General features: G+C 33.2%; 1 protein-coding gene across 1 annotated transcript; it reads right to left on the bottom strand.

Annotated features, from left to right (window-relative positions):
• Window positions 1-1,475: 1,475 nt before the first annotated feature.
• LOC143067893 (calmodulin-like) lies at window positions 1,476-9,990 on the bottom strand. Its single transcript, XM_076241504.1, has 5 exons — window positions 9,972-9,990; window positions 7,134-7,167; window positions 4,424-4,567; window positions 3,467-3,709; window positions 1,476-1,704 (listed from the first exon to the last, which is right to left on the bottom strand). The coding sequence occupies exons 1-5, from the start codon at window positions 9,972-9,974 to the stop codon at window positions 1,679-1,681; spliced, it is 450 nt and encodes a 149-aa protein (XP_076097619.1). The 5' UTR covers window positions 9,975-9,990; the 3' UTR covers window positions 1,476-1,678.
• Between the last annotated feature and the right edge of the window lie 8,129 nt (window positions 9,991-18,119).

The following is an 18,119-nucleotide window of genomic DNA, read 5'->3' as shown; positions in this document are numbered from 1 at the left end:
ACCAAGACCCGTGTTGAGCGTAGACTATCTTGCCACGAGCGGGAATCGAACTTACATCCTTAGTGATGACTAGTAAATGATCACCATACATCAGCTGTGGATAGTTGTCTTATTGACAATCATATTACATCTCCATATGTTTGTATAACAGGTTCAAAATATGTTGTAAGTGGACTGTTTGCAGGACTTAATGTCAATCTGACAAAATTATGTCAAATGGCATTAATATCAATTTCTTACAGTTGAATAAAAAGGTTTGCGGTGTGATTTCGCATGTCATAGTACTGAATTTTTAATTCCCATTTTTAAGGCAGAAAATGCATTTATTTTGAACTTTAATAAGTCTTGGTTCATCCATCATCGTTCTTGTGTTCTTGGTGTAGTTGCCGATGCACAATCTAGTTTTCTATGAATAATTTTGGACTATAATTTTTCATTTTACATTCTTTTGGTTCTGTGTAGCCTTCAGAGAAACAGACAGTCAGGAAACCATGCAATGGGCTACAAATGAAATTGTTGTCTTTTTGATATTGACATGAATAAGTTTGCATACATGATACTTCAGGGCAACTACTCTATATGAAAAATGTTTTCCAATTACGGAGCGCTATCATATATACGATCAATTCTAGCCCATATACTATTTAGCTGTCAAAGTAGTGGTGTTCAGACAGTATAATTTCCCTTGAAAAAAAATCATTCATTTTAAACTGTGTGGATCTATATATTTTGTCGGGTCTTTTGCTGATGTTTTATTTGTAGATGTTTTATTTTTTTTTGTCAGGCAAAAATTATAAATTTGGCAATGGAGATAAGTCACTAATCGTAAAGCTCAATAACACGATCAAAGTTTTCCAACAAATATGCAACTTTTTTTTTCATCCAAAAAAAAAAAAATGAAATACAAGTTTATGTATGTCAAAGTATCCTGTTCGAACGATACATAAATCCATAAAATTTAGCAAACATAAAGTATACTGATAACTAATATGCACATAAGGCTTTAAACCCGTGTGTATTTTGCCTTTGGTTTTGCTTTTTGCCATAATTCTTCAATAGGTAAGAAAAGAGGCAGATAATACCAAAATGGCAATCAAAAAGTATTAGTCGAAGAGAAACCAACAACACTATGGCAAAATAAGTTCACTTTTTTGTTTATGATAGCCATGCAATTCGTTAACTTTGCTTTTTAAAACTCGTTTTCGGTCATTAATCGTAAAAGGCAATCAAAATTTTTAAAAAGAAATAGGATAGAGCTCTACTTCATCAAAGAAAATCTTATTCTTTCAAAAGGTTTAAAGCATGTTCACACGACCATAACATTTTTCAAGGAAAATTTTGATTGTGTAAGCTGTGTTGATACACTGCCAAAGTTGTATCCAAATAATACTGAACGTAACAGAAGAAAAAAAAAACATGGATTTAACCATACAAAATTATAAGAGCAATTACTACAAACTAAACAGAGAACACAGTTTCAGCTTGCAATACTTTAATATTTCCTATATGAGAACAAACATATATATCAGTAACATGTCCTGCTGGCTTTCTATAAAAATCAACCAGAATTCATCTCAATATATACATAGGTATACCACCGGACTGTCATATTTACAATACGTTTTGGCAGTTATTTAAATGTGCATCATCTGGGTGAGATTCGTTTACTTTTAACATATCATCTAACTATCTGTCTAACAAAATCTGTAAAAAAAAGAGAGGAAAATTAAATTTTAGAAAAAGAAATGTTTAAATATCAAAAGAGGCTAAAATAAAAATCCAAGCCCTATTTTTTAATGTAACAAAAATGTGTGATCATTTAGTAGCTTTTCATATGTGAGGTATGTATCACACAAGAAGATGGGGGTATATATTGTATTTTTCAGATATAAAACATAAACGTATTGAAGGTTGAAGTTCAAAAAGTTATCACTCTCATCGATCAGATAAATTAGTCAAGGAGAACATGGTTGATTTATCCAAATCATTTTTTCCCTTGAGAAACATACCTCACGCTAATGTCTACATTTGTAACTTCATGTCAGAAAGAAACTTGTATATTTTCGAATTTGAATTGTTTTATGCCTACGGTCTTTCTTCTGCAATTAAGTAGCAGAAAGTTTGTGATTCCTCCGAAGTAAATTAACTTACGTTGTGTACACATAAATCAATGTAAAACAAATTATTCATAAGATTTAACAAAATAAATATTTCTTCAAACACTTCAGAAAAAATTGTTTTCCTATACGATTTTCATTTAAATGTTAGAATGCTCTTAATTGAAATATACATGATGTAACACAAACGTCAAAGTCACTCACAGTCTATTTACTCACTGTATGTATTGTATAAATCTTAACCAAAATAAATATGACTAACATCCGTTTGAAATATGCTATTTTGGTTCATTCATAAATGGAACGAAATATTTAGCTTTAATAATTACATAAGAAATTTACAATACTCAAATATTTATTAAATTCTCATAATCTGAACACAAGTACTTATTGTCAAGTATAACACTCAACAAAAGCTTAATCCAAATCAATAAAGCAAACTAAAATTAAGGACATGTGGTAAAATTTAGGATAAATTGATATAAAACGAAAAACAAACATAGAAAACCGCAACCAATTCCAAACACTGAATTACAGGAGCCTGACTTGATACAGGCACATATAGCATATGGTGGATTCACTATGAAAATAAGGAGAACTGGTATGGTTGCCAACAAGACAAATATCCACCAGCTTCAACATGACGTGGCTGTTAACAACTATAGTTTACTGTATCACCCTAACAATGTGCCAAACCCATACCGTATAGTTCCCTTTAAATTTGCTTGACACGAGAAAAGTTAAAACACAGGCTCCTTACTGGGGACAGACATAATGAATAAACAGAATATTACAGGCTTGAGCATATTTCCGAGTGTTGTGTCTTCCAGGAACATGTGTCGGCACAACAAAGGAAATGGTCTGATAAGATTGGCACTAAGCATGAAAAACGTAAAAAGGCAAAATAAATAAAGCATGTTTCAAACCATTAGTTTCATTTTGTTCAGTTTTGTCTTTGAAACCAAGATAACATGCACTTTTGAAACGCTTTTAAAAACTCGTAAATATTTATTTTGGATATGTAAACCATTTAGAAAAACTTGCGTGAATAGCATGAACTCCAGACAATCCAAAATGTGGTTCATTGACAGGATAGAGTCTCACTCCTGTTATACCTTCCACAACATACATGTATGCAAATCAAGAATCCAAGAAAAAATGTCACTACATTGTCGGCTTATTTACAAATCAAAAGTCTATTCTGGTATCAATAAAATTGGATATAAAAAAATATACACATCGTATTGGTCAACCAATGCATAAGGGGATATAGTAAAACTTGTGTAACATCAATGGATGAAAGGCATGGACTTACAAGATTTTGTACATGTTGCATTTGTTTTACTTACCTTCATACTTTATATTACCATCCCTATCAATTTTAGCTTCCTTTAACATTTCTTCTATTTCCTCATTTGGCATTTCTTCTTCCATTGAAGAAAAAATATGGCGAACAACTTCAGTGTCAACAACGCCTTTTCCTCTGACATCAAATACTCGGAAGGCATCTATCAACTTTTTAGAGAAAGCTTCTTCTTTTGACCTGTTAACCATTACTGACATAAACTCTTGTATTCCTATTGTTCCTTTACCTGAAACAACGGGATTTTTTTCAAAAAGAAAAAAAAGGGGAAATTATCTTTAGAGTTATTAAGTTTGTGTGATTAAATATTGAATTTCATGTAATCTACACAAGGACACTCAGTTGGATGATATTTCATTTTCACTATTATTAAATTTTACTAAGAAAAAACACATGTAGAAAAAATCTATCATATTAATTACTCGACCCAATACTTTAAAAAAGTATTCCTACAGAATTTGTACCTAATAGTGTATTTCGTGAGCATAGTGGTGAATGTTATTTTTCATATACTCCATGATCAGTTCATATTCTTTATTCTAAAAAATCTATAGCACCTACAATCAACCAAAAATTGAAAAGCAGTAGGTGATATTCAATCAATTATGAGATCTCTTGAGTAAAACAAAAGTATAAAAAAAACTTAAAATAACATCCTTCAAATGTGCATTTAAAATGCGAATTGCAAAAAAAGTTACATTTTAAATTATGAAACCTTTTTATCGATATTGAGTTATTTTACAGCAAAATGTTTTAAAAAAAATAGTTAATGTACGAAAAATAAATCCTATGGTTTTTGGACAATTAAGTTGACTCTTTAAAATAAGAACAAAACAAAACAAAACAAAACATCCGACTAGTTATGAAGACAAATATGGTCTTTAGATAATCCGTCATTTTGATGTGATTTTTCAGAATTTTAAGAATTGAGAATAGAACAAACCTTCAAAATCAACCTCGTTCATGATATCAACAAGTTCATCTTTTGGTACGTTGTATCCCAGAGATTTCATAAGTGTTCCTATCTCTCTTGTAAGAATAACTCCTTCTCCGCCACGATCGTAGATAGCAAAGGCATGCTTAATAGCTGAAATTCATTCATAATACAGTTATTATAAATAGATGTGCCGTTTAAAAGAAACTTAAGACACAAAAAAGTCAAAGATGCAAAAACACACATAAATATACATAAACATGCATTGAAACACGAGAAACTAGAATTTGCAAGCGTATGCATATAAATACTGTCTATCTAAATAAACTTTAAAATTTTATTTTGTGGAAATAAAATTGAGAATGGAAATGGGGAATGTGTCAAAGAGACAACAACCCGACCAAATAAAAAACAACAGCAGAGGGTCACCAACAGGTCTTCAATGTAGCGAGAAATTCCCGCACCCGGAGGCGCCCCTCAGCTGGCCCCTAAACAAATACATACTAGTTGATAATGAACGCCATACTAATTTCCAAATTGTACACAAGAAACTAAAATTAAAATAATACAAGACTAACAAAGGCCAGAGGCTCCTGACTTGGGACAGGCGCAAAAATGCGGCGGGGTTAAACATGTTTGTGAGATCTCAACCCTCCCCCTATACCGCTAACCAATGTAGAAAAGTAAACGCATAACAATACGCACATTAAAATTCAGTTCAAGAGAAGTCCGAGTCTGATGTCAGAAGATGTAACCAAAGAAAATAAATAAAATGACAATAATACATAAATAACAACAGACTACTAGCAGTTAACTGACATGCCAGCTCCAGACTTCAATTAAACTGACTGAAAGATTATGATTTCATCATATGAACATCAGGCACAATCCTTCCCGTTAGGGGTTTAGTATCATACCATCATAACATATATGAGAAGAACATAACCCGTGTCATGCCAATAACTGTTTTTAGAATAAATGTGTTTAGCTCCGATGCAAAGACCTTATCAGTGACTCAATATTAACGCCAAAATATGCAATTTGTAATGACTTGACAACAGTATCGTAATTATATCCGTTTGCAATTATAAGCATGCATAATCTGTAACTTATTAAAATCTAATGGAACTGAAATCACAATAAAATCCATACTACCAAAGAAGAGTGACAATTTGGTTTGGCAGGATGTATAAATGCACAGCCACGTCCGGTAAACTGTTGAAATCTATCACATTTTACATGACCTCCTTTATCATTGCATGGTAGTTTAAACTCCAGAGCTCTATTCCAGTCCATCCGCTTTCCAAACATTTTTATCTGAGTTATTGTTTACGTGTATCAATTATTTGTAAGACAATCAATCAACAGTCTCTTTTAGTTCGTAGGCAATTCCCAAAGAGAAGCCCTTGTGTAGCTAACAAGATGAAGACTGTTCGTGTAAAAATTTACTGAACACCAAAAGGATATGAATATGCAAGATCACAAAGCTGTCAAATCGTGCTACTATTAAGCCTGATAGACCCGATGTATGTTTTAAAAGATCGTATACTATTAGATATAAATATGTTGTACTGTGACTTATAGCAAGTGTTGCTCTCTGTCTAGTGTAGTATGTCCAAATTCTGACCAACTTGCAATTTGTTTTCAAACTGTTTAACTGATCCGAAATTGTAATCAACTTATGTGGAAAACCAGAGCCAAGTCATCAAAGAGCAAGATGAAAATAATAAAGCCTTCTTACAAACCTATAATAGGTATAAGAAGCTGTGGTATGAGTGCCAATGAGATAATTCTCCATCAAAGTCACAATTTGTGAAAGTTCGGTCTTTAACAAAGAGCATTTGCTAACACCGAACAGCAAGACTTATTCCTTTTCAATGCTATGATGAAAGAATTGTTAAAAATTGCTGTACATGTCATTGGTATTGTAAAGGTCATTCCAAAGGTACCAGATATTAATTTTAAATTAATGAATAAATGTCATAATTTATGTTTTTGAATTATTTCTTCTTAAATTGTGTGGTAATATGCCGCATGCTACAAAGCTTTCTTTTTAAAGTAATATCTAAACTACGCGGCGAAATATGTGTTAAGCTTAACTAATGTTCTCATGAAGTTTTAACGGTAGATGAGATCAATATGTAAAAAAAGGTGTTCAATGGTTTTAGATTATCTTCCATGGAAACGTATAAAACAACATAATGTAACGTCACATACAATTTACTGAAAATAACATGTTTTCTTATGGCTAATTCATATGAATGTAATAGACGTTTTAAAAAAGACAAATTGTATGAAAGCTTAGTTTGGACATTTTTATATTTTTATCAAAAAGGACAATTATCTCCTTTCAAATTACTCTTTACAATAACAATCTTAATATATATATAGAAGTATTTGGCAAAACGTTCATCAGAGCAATCAATTCTGGTTTAAGCCATATATGATATCAAAATCATAAAAACAAATCTTCTGGGATTATAAGTATGCTTTATTTATCACCTAGTACTTTGATCACTAAACTCGGAGACTTCTACAGCTTATGGTTAAAGTTGCTGGCCAGTTTAACAGTTTGATTTGATAAAACAAATTTCAATTTGGTCAGAATATTGAATGAAATGCAATAGGTAGAGAGAGAGCGAGCACTTATATTCAAGTCGCGCTAAAGGCTTCGGTCATTATTCTAAGACTGCATTTTAAATTAGGTTAGGCTGCTTACCTGCTATCTGTTCTTCAGAAAGCCCCTGTTCTGCCTACAAAGTATTTTGAATTATTGTTGAAGTTTTTGTATGCCCCATTTATGGACATTATGTTTTCTGGTCAGTGCGTCCGTCCGTCCGTTCGTCCGTTGTACCGTTCTTCCATTCGTCCATCCGTCTGTCCCGTTTCAGGTTAAAGTTTTTGGTCGAGATAGTTTTTGATGTATTTGAAGTCCAATCAACTTGAAACTTAGTACACATGTTCCCTATGGTATGATCTTTCTAATTTTAATGCCAAATTAGAGATTTCCACGGTCCACTGAACATAGAAAATGATAGCGCGGATGGGGCATCCGTGTACTGGGACACATTCTTGTTTTATACTGAGTTATCAATGTTGTTTGGTCACATGCGAAATTTTCTGTTCTTATTTTAATAACTTGAATGGTATTTCAATGCATCAGATATAAATGAATGAAATATGCTTATAAATATTGTTTCTGGTCACAAAGGTATCATTGAAGCAAGGCTTAGACCATGATATGTGTATAATAATCGGTTCCGAAATCTAGTTTTTGTGTAAATATGCATATAGTTTATGATATTCGTTGGTTGTATGTCTGCACAGTTTGTTTTACATATTTTGTTTGATTAATACATATTAAGACAAATAAAGTAAATAAAGAAAAAAATGCACATCAAACACTTAAATTTGGAAAATTTTATTTTCTTACCATTCTATATTATTTATTCCATACCGGACTAGGGTTTCACGTCCTTAACAAAGGTACATAAATGTACATCTAGATTGTTTCAAAGATAAAACTATTCATTGCTAACCGCCATACAATTATCTTACCGAACAACAATGTAATTTAGTCAATACTCCATAAAGACGATTTATATCTTAATTGATCAAATGTGCATTATTAAAGTAAACAATACAGGTCCTTTTTATCTCAGTTCTTTAATGTAGGTCTTTATGTCAATAGTGGTGCATTGAAAGAACTAAAAAAAAACACGTATTAAGTAGTCAATAAAATCAATTTTTGAACAAAGAGTAAATCGAAAGGAATAAAAAAGTAGTGTTTAACAATTATACACCTCCATTTGTTAAATAAATTAAGCGATGTAGTTTTGTATGAAAAAAATAATATAATAATGTGAGGGACATATTAGAAAATACTTGTCTGGTTAGTTTAAACATGTTTTTATAATTATCAAAACAAGAAAAAACATATAATGATTAGGACGCAAGTTATAAACTTACGAGATCTTCTTTCAAATGCCTGGTTATGCATCGACTAATGTCATTTATTTTAGCGGAAGGCAAATACAAGATAAGTTGAGTAAATGCTATGTATACACTTTAAACTTCTTCTATGAGTTGCATATCTACCAATACTTGAATGGTCTACAAAAATGTGTAATTCCATAGTATACTTCGTATACAACAGCCATTATTTAAGAAAAGCTTTAAAAATTGAGATCATACTTTGTCTCTGTTGATCAGTGTAAGCCACTAACCAATTCCGAAAATATTTGACAGAACATGTGTACACCAATGTCCATTTAAAAATAAGTTGTCCTTTAGATCTTTCACACCCGATTAACGAGATTATTTTGAAATGAAACCAGAAACTATCTTGACAAACTTCCTGGTTTTTTTAAATGTACATAAAACTGTTGACACAGAGATATGTCTCGCTTGTTGGCTTACCATTCCGAAAAAGACGATCTGTTGGACAGCAAAATATCTAATCATTTCAGTTGCTGGACTATCAGGACAGCGAAATTAATTATACAAGACAATTAAAATTAGTATAAGAATATGTAATATACCGGACCTTCCAGCACCAAATGTTAATTTTAACTCCTGAATTGGTTGACAAACGGAGATGAACAGACAGCAATGTAACTTCTTTTAGAAAATATCGTTGTCTATCGTAAGTAGTTCATATCAAACTAACTAAACACAAAACTAAACTTTGAAAAATTGTCATTTCATTGAAAGTCACATGACCTAGGGGAGACAGCCTTGAAACAGTCGTTAAAATGATATGTTCTGGTAGTAATGCAACTTCATACAAAACATCATTGATCCATCTCAAGTAATTCTTATCAAACCAAGCAGTAAACTGAACTTTGAAAATGCTTGATTGATTGAAATTCACTTGACCATAAACCTATGGGGGCAGGGCCTTAACCTAATCGCCAAACTGATAGTAATTAATTCATATAATTAATACTGATATATCACTTGTAGTTTCTTTCAAAAAAACTTAAGCAGAGTCTGACCACATCTTAAAATTGCTGATCAATTCAAAGTCGCTGGACCATAGCCAAGGGAAAGGGTATCAAAAGTGTCGTCAAACTATAAATAAATAAATAATAAATAAGCTTTATCCGGAGTCGGCAAGGTATACAAACATAGACAAACATAAGCTCTAAAGAGCATTTAACCGACATATGAGACATTTTTAACAATACAACATTTATAACAATACAAAAACATAATATAATACACATGCAATAAATTTCACAGTACAAAAATGAAACACTAAAAGCAGAATATAAGCATTAGCTAGGTATTAAGGCTAAAAGCATATAAGTGTAAACTAGGCATAAAAGCTGGCAAAATACTTAGCATAAAATATTTGAAAAACGGTGTATGATCTAGAGGGTAAATAAATTTGCATAAAATATAAATTAAAAGTCTGCACAAACTGTGCACTTACAGTCATTTCCATTCCATGACTTTAAAATATTTTTGAACTGACTCAAATTAGTAATTTTTCTAAAATCATCAGGTAGATCATTCCATAAAACAGCAGCTGTGTATTTAAAAGAGTTCTTACCATAGGTTGATGTTCGGAGCCTAGGTATATCTACAATATTAGAATACCTAAAATTATATTTACAATCTTTCAATACAACTAAATCATTGTAACTTAAAGCATTGTGGTGACAATTTATGTAAAATTTTAAAACACTCAATAGCCATGTTACGCATACGTCTTATTTTCAGTGATGGAACCTTTGCTCGTAAAAGTCGTTCATCATATGAACTAACATAGTCTTCATATATAAATCGTAAAGCCCTTTCCTGAATTTTTTCAATTTGTTATTTTTGTTGCAAAAATGCCATGCCAAAGGACAAAAATTACAATTAGATAAAATAAATGTGTGGAAAATGGTCAATTTAATCAATTTAGTAAGGCAGCAACCATTTGATTTTCTGGGGGGGGGGCTATGGTTTTTTTTTCTGTGCAAACTTTTTTTTTCGCCTTCGGCGAAGAACAATCTATTTTTTTAGCGACAAACCGAAGACAATTTTTTTCTTTCAATTTTAGCATTACATATAGTGGCAGCTGAGGGTGAAACAAACAATTTTTTTTACTCAGGGTCCAAAACAAATTATTTTTTTCACCAAAACCTGGAAACAAACTTTTTTTTCCAAAAAACACCATAGCCCCCCCCCCCCCCCCCCCCCCAGAAAATCAAATGGTTGCTGCCTAAGGTATCAGCCAATGCGCTTTAAAAAATTCAGTTGTTGGGATGTTTTACGACAAATATGGTGATAGTCAATATCAATACCTAAAAGTTTGACAATCTCATCACATGATATTTTTGCTGACCGTATATTAAAAACAGGCGTTTTTGCAAATGTTTTATTTCCAACTGCAATGGCTTGGAATTTAAAATTGAGAATGGAAATGGGGAATGTGCCAAAGAGACAACAACCCGACCATAGAAAAAAACAACAGCAGAAGGTCACCAACAGGTCTTCAATGTAGCGAGAAATTCCCGCACCCGGAGGCGTCCTTCAGCTGGCCCCTAAACAAATGTGTCAGGATTTGCCTGCATACAATTAAATCTAAACCAGTCTATTAAAACAGCACTTTCTCTTTCAAGTGTACATAATAAATTTTTCAAAATTGTTGTCAGCATATGACAGAGTATTATCATCGGCATAATTATACAGGATACCATGCTCAATAACATAGAATATGTCATTTATAAAAATATTAAATAATAGGGGCCCAGGATTGAGCCTCGGGGTACCCCTTTTTGGATGTCAGCCCAACTGCTTAGTACTCCCCGAAGTTTGATTTGTTGACTACAATCTGTAAGATAATTTTGAAGTAATTTCACTGATTTAGAAGAAAGTAGGCAGATAATTTACTTGAAAGAATATCATGTGGTAAACAGTCAAAAGCTTTCGAAAGATCCATTAGAATAGCTGCCACATACATATTATTATCCAAAGCTGTTTTCCAATCTTCAAGGATTCTCAGCAGACTTGTCTGACATCCATGACCTTTTCTGAATGCACATAAAAAGCATGAAATATATTCTCAAAAAAATCAGTCAACTGGTCATACATAACCATTTCATATACTTTTGAAATTGTTGGTAAAATGCTCACAGGTCTATAGTTCTTTTTATCCAGTGGATCATTCTTTTTGTGTAATGGTACAACCTGAGCTTCTTTGAGTCTGTTTGGAAGCACACTGTATTCTATGGTGTTATTTATTAATGTTGTTATCTGTTTGTTGAGTACTGGTGCACCAGCTCGTATTAATAGTGTAGATGATATCTGATTACACCAGTAGCTTTTTTTTTTTATATTGATCTGTTTCACCAGTTTGTCTACAGTGTCAACATGTATAGGTTTAAAATCAAAAGGTTTATCATGTTGTATGTTAGATTTAATTTTTAAAATACTGGGATGTGTTTTTCTTCAAAAATAGTACCTTTGCCTATGTCATTGGCAACATTAACAAAAAAAGTATAAAGTTGTCACAAACATCTTTAGTGTCATTTAAAATTTTATTATCATCCACAAGTACAATTTTTGTTGGCTACAAGTAGACTTTTTAGATAACTAGAGGCTCTAAAGAGCCTGTGTCGCTCACCTTGGTCTATGTGAATATTAAACAAAGGAAGCAGATGGATTCATGACAAAATTGTGTTTTGGTGATGGTGATGTGTTTGTACGTCTTACTTTACTGAACATTCTTGCTGCTTACAGTTATCTCTATCTATAATGAACTTGGCCCAGTAGTTTCAGTGGAAAATGTTAGTAAAAATTTACAAATTTTATAAAAATTGTTAAAAATTGACTATAAAGGACAATAACTCCTTAGGGGGTCAATTGACCATTTCAGTCATGTTGACTTATTTGTAAATCTAACTTTGCTGAACATTATTGCTGCTAACAGTTTATCTCTATCTATAATAATATTCAAGATATTAACCAAAAACAGTAAAATTTCCTTAAAATTACCAATTTAGGGGCAGCAACCCAACAACAGGTTGTCGGATTCATCTGAAAATTTCAGTGCAGATAGATCTTTCACCTGATAAACAATTTTACCACATGTCAGATTTGCTCTAAATGCTTTGGTTTTTGAGTTATAAGCCAAAAACTGCATTTTACCCATATGTTCTATTTTTAGCCATGGCGGCCATCTTGGTTGGATGGCCGGGTCACCGGACACATTTTTTAAACTAGATACCCCAAAGATAATTGTGGCCAAGTTTGGATTAATTTGGCCCAGTAGTTTCAGAGGAGAAGATTTTTGTAAAAGATTATTAAGATTTACGAAAATGGTTAAAAATTGACTATAAAGGGCAATAACTCCTAAAGGGGTCAACTGACCATTTCAGTCATGTTGACTTATTTGTAAATCTTACTTTGCTGAACATTATTGCTGTTTACAGTTTATCTCTATCTATAATAATATTCAAGATAATAACCAAAAACAGTAAAATTTCCTTAAAATTACTAATTCAGGGGCAGCAACCTATCAACCGGTTGTCCGATTTATCTCAATATTCAGGACAGATAGATTTTGACCTGATAAACAATTTTACCACATGTCAGATTGCTCTAAATGCTTTGGTTTTTTGAGTTATAAGCCAAAAACTGCATTTTACCCATATGTTCTATTTTTAGCCATGGCGACCATCTTGGTTGGATGGCCATGTCACCGGACACATTTTTTAAACTAGATACCCCAAAGATAATTGTGGCCAAGTTTGGATTAATTTGGCCCAGTAGTTTCAAAGGAGAAGATTTTTGTAAAAGATTACTAAGATTTACGAAAATGGTTAAAAATTGGCTATAAAGGGCAATAACTCCTAAAGGGGTCAACTGACCATTTCAGTCATGTTGACTTATTTGTAAATCTTACTTTGCTGAACATTATTGCTGTTTACAGTTTATCTCTATCTATAATAATATTCAAGATAATAACCAAAAACAGTAAAATTTCCTTAAAATTACTAATTCAGGGGCAGCAACCTATAAACGGGTTGTCCTATTCATCTCAAAATTTCAGGGCAGATAGATCTTGACCTGATAAACAAATTTTACCCCCATGTCAGATTTGCTCTAAATGCTTTGGTCTTTGAGTTATAAGCAAAAAACTGCATTTTACCCCTATGTTCTATTTTTAGCCATTGCAACCATCTTGGTTAGTTGGCCAGGTCACCGGACATATTTTTTAAACTAGATACCCCAAAGATGATTGTGGCCAAGTTTGGTTTAATTTGGCCCAGTAGTTTCAGAGGAGAAGATTTTTGTAAAAGACGACGGACGCCAAGTGATGGTAAAAATTGTTTGGCTGTGCTATAAAAGTGTTTTGATTTTTGTCCTCCAGCACATCTTTCTTGATAATAAATGTTCACTGATTTTCTTTTTAATTTTGTGACCATATTTCTTTGTTTTCTATATGCTTCACAACTTTTGCTTGTTTTGTATTTTTCAAATTTTGTTCTCATTTGTTTGTGAAAAATAGCTTTTCTTTATTCTCTGTTCATATATGGTACCGCGTTTTTTCAAGGGTATCTGTATTTCATTGGTGCATGACAATTTATCACATCAGAGACTTTAGTTTCAAAATCATTATATACCAAACTTATATCATCTAAACATTCATCTGAATCATGTAAAAAGTTTATAATATCAAGATCATTAATATAATTATCAACATTAAAAGATTTAAAACTTCTGTATTGTGTCTTACTGTTTACACAATTAGGTGTATGACCTTTTATAAAAGTAGGTATCATATGATGACAATCACTAACACCAGTGTTATAATTCAGTGTTTTGAAACAAAGAGTTGTTCTATTTGTAAGAATAACATCTACAAGTGATGGTTCATACCCTTTCATATAGCATGTAGGTTATTTTACTATATTTGACAGATCAAAAATGTCACATATATCCTCCGACATTTGTGATTTGCTTTTAACCATAAAATCATAGTTAAGATCACCAATAACCATATAATTTTCTATAAATTTGGAACCTTTATCTAATAGGATATTGATGGAGTCATAAAAAATATTATTGGCCGTTGATGGTGGACGATAAATAGCATAAATTAACCATTTAGTTTTATCAAGAGTAATCTCATATACAATGTTTTCAAGAGACTTATATTCAATGTCAAGTCTTCTTCTGGCTGGTATGTCAGCTCTCATGAAAGTAGCTATACCTCCTCCATGGTCAGTACGGTCTCTTCACTGTAGTTTGTACCCATCAACTTCAAATTAGGAGTCTTTAAAAGAAGAGTCTAATTTGGTCACAGAAATAATTAGGCAGTCAACAATTTTATCAAGTAGAATTGGTTTAAGTTCATCAAATTTGTACCGCATACTGTTAATGTACTGATAGAATTGCAACTTCAAAACATAACAGTTCCCCTCTTTTCAAAGTTTAGTGGTGGATAAACTGTCCTTTATCCTTTCTATTCTTTTTCCTTTCACTCATGTACTAGGTTTGATTACATTGTATCGTTACTATTGCTACTACGTGGAGATTTAACCACAGGCCCTCATCTCTAAAAAATATCTATATAATTAAACAAAACACAGTATATAGTTAAACATGTAATTTAAAGACAAGTGCTTGTGCATTTAACGACCCTCATGGGGGTCTCAAACATAGACTCGTTATTACTACTAGGGGGTTGTTTAATGACCTTGACTTCAAATGAGGGCCTCACACAATTGGCAGTGCTTGTTACTATTATATAACAATTTCTATACATATTTATTGTAGTCAGTTGAAAGTTAAGGTTTTATTCAATTTCTATAACAAAACAAATGTCTAAATTAAATTCTTAAATTATGTCATTAGTTATATAATTTATATAACTTTTCTTACATGTTTAAGTTCAATTTAAATTAGTTTAAAAATAATACTCAATAAAATATACTTGCACTTAGATATGGTTTCATTGAAGTTTAAAAAAAGATTAGACGGCTGGCCAGTTACGATTTCATATAAAAAGGTGGATGGTGGATGATATCCATGGGATCTTATTGCGAAATATTGCATATTCACATACATTTAACTATACATTGCACCTATAATTAAAATTGATGTCAATATCTTTTAAATATAGAAGACGCTTGATACGGTGCTTTTTGTCCGCAATTCGCTTTTTGTCCGCTTTTGCTTTTTGTCCGATAATTTTGCTTTTTGTCCGAAACTTTTGCTTTTTGTCCGTTGCTTTTTGTCCGTTTTGCCTTTTGTCCGATTATTTTGCTCTTTGTCCGAAACTTTTGCTTTTTGTCCGTTGCTTTTTGTCCGTTTTGCCTTTTGTCCGATTATTTTGCTTTTTGTCCGAAACTTTTGCTTTTTGTCCGTTGCTTTTTGTCCGTTTTGCTTTTTGTCCGATATAAAATGTGTATATTTTTGGCAGGTTTCATTTTGAACTTCAAAATACCATGTCCTTTTAGGAGTTAAATACAGACCATACTCACATTATAAATGATTTGTACATGAAATTTCATGTCTTTTACAATATATCGCATTACCTCTAAAATGGCTCGAAGCACTAATATCCTAGACCCGTAGGTGTTGGTCAACAGAGGGCAAGGGGAATACTCTTGTATATCTCTAAGTCTAAAAAACAACTATTGAAAGCTGGCTAAACTAAGACATACTCCAGGTAGGCCATTATACCAGAAGAAGAGGTAGTCAAACCCTTATAAATGGCTTATAGCACTTATGTCCTGGATCTACACGAGTTTATCAGCAACGAATTAAAAGGGCATGAGTTTCGCCGGTATATCACGAAGTAAAAATACACCTCATTATTGCCAGCTCTTAAAACTAAGAGATTCTCCACGTTGGCCATTATACCAGAGGTATAGGTAGGCAGTGCCTCTTAAATGGTCCATGGGCCATGGCACTTATGTCCTCGACCCGTACGAGTTGGTCAGAAGAGGGTAAGGGGAATACTCTAGTATATCACACAGTCCACCAAAAATAGTGACGGCTGCCCAAACTAAGACATTTTTAGGTGCGCCCTTATACTAGATGTTGGAGTAGTCATTCTCTTAAAAATGGCTCATAGCACTTATGCTATAGACCCGAACGAGTTTGTCAACAATGAGTTAAAAGGGGGATGAATTAGCCCGGTATATAACGAAGTTGAAATAAACTGTTGCCCGCTGGCTAAACTAAGAAATTATCCACGCGGGCCATAATATGAGAGGTAGAGGAAGGGATTGCCTCTATAAAATGACCATGAGCACGTATGACCTAGACCCGTACGAGTTAGTCAGCAAAGTGTAAGGTTGGTACCCTAGTATATAATAAAGTCGAACTAAACTATTGCTGGATGGCTAAGAGATTCTCCGCGTGGGCCATGATACCAGAGGTAGAGGTTGTCATTGCCTCTAAAATGGCCTAAATCACTTATTCCCTAGAGAAGTACGCGGTATCATCAAAGGGTTTAAAAGGGAGTTGGAACCTCTGTTTACAAAGAAGTCGAAATAAATTATTGCCGGCTTGCTTAAGTACGAGATTCTCCAAGTTGGCCATTAATCCTAGGTTAAATGTGTGCATTGCCTTTTAAATGGCTGATAAAACTAACGCCCTAGACCTGTACGAGTTTGTCAGCAAAAGGTTAAAGGGGGGATGCGATGCCTCTTTTTACAACGAAAATATAAATTAAGCCGACTGGCCTAACTAAGAGATTCTATACGCGGGGTATTATATCAGAGGATGAGGTAGGCATTACCTCTAACATAGCCATAACACGTATGTCCCAGACCCGTGTAAGTTAATCAGCAAAGGGTAAGGGGGGTATCTAAGTATATCACAAAGTCGAAATAAACTATTGCTGGCTGGCTAAACGAAGAGATTCTCCACATGGGCCATGATACCAGAGGTAGAAGTGGCCATAGCCTCAAAAATGGCCACTTATGCCGTAGACCCGTACCAGTGCTTCAGCAAAATGTTAAAAGGGGGAGGTGGTATCTATGTTTACAACGAAGTCGAAATGAATTATTGCCGGCTGGCCAAACAAAGAAATTCTCCACATAGGCCATTATAACAAAGGTAGTGGTGGACATTGCATCTAAAATGGCCCATACTTCTTATTCCATTGATCTGTACGAGTTTGTCAGCAAAGGGTAAGGAGGGTACCCTGGTATATAACAAAGTCGAAATAAACTATTGCCGGATGGCCAAAAATAAAAGATGATCCACGTTTATCATGATACCAGAGGTAGAGGTGGGCCTTGCCTTTAAAATGGTTTATAGCACTTATGCCAGCAAAAGGAAAGGAGGGTATTCTAGTATATCGCAAAGTCGTTATGAAATATTGCCGGCTGTTCAAACTACGAGATTCACCACATGGGCCATGCTACCAGAGGTATAGGTGGTCATTGCCTTTAAAATAGCCTATAGCACTTATATGGCATATACCCGTACGAGTTTGTCAGTAAAGAGCTAAAATGAGGAGGTGGTACCTCTGTTCACATTAAAGTCAAAATAACTGTAGCCGGTAGGCCAAAACTCCTGGATTCTCTACGTGGATCATTATACCAGAGGTAGAGGTTTATTTCGACTTCGTTGTAAACAAAGGTAACACCTTTTATTTTTAACCCCTTGCAGGCAAAATCGTACAGGTCTTTGGAATTAGTGTTATATGCCATTTTAAAGGCAATTACCATATCTATCTCTAATAAAATGG

This window comes from Mytilus galloprovincialis, chromosome 3 (genome assembly GCF_965363235.1).
Source record: "Mytilus galloprovincialis chromosome 3, xbMytGall1.hap1.1, whole genome shotgun sequence".
Lineage (NCBI taxonomy): Eukaryota > Metazoa > Mollusca > Bivalvia > Mytilida > Mytilidae > Mytilus > Mytilus galloprovincialis.
The sequence above is the reverse complement of the archived record's forward strand: the minus strand, read 5'-3'. Positions and strand labels throughout refer to the sequence as shown.

Excerpts from the sequence above, each read along its gene's own strand:
- LOC143067893 (XM_076241504.1), bottom strand. Across the intron at positions 4,568-7,133 it reads TTCTGAAGAACAGATAGCAG|CTATTAAGCATGCCTTTGCT; the intron begins GTAAGCAGCCTA and ends AATGAATTTCAG. Across the intron at positions 3,710-4,423 it reads GAACGAGGTTGATTTTGAAG|GTAAAGGAACAATAGGAATA; the intron begins GTTTGTTCTATT and ends CCGTTGTTTCAG.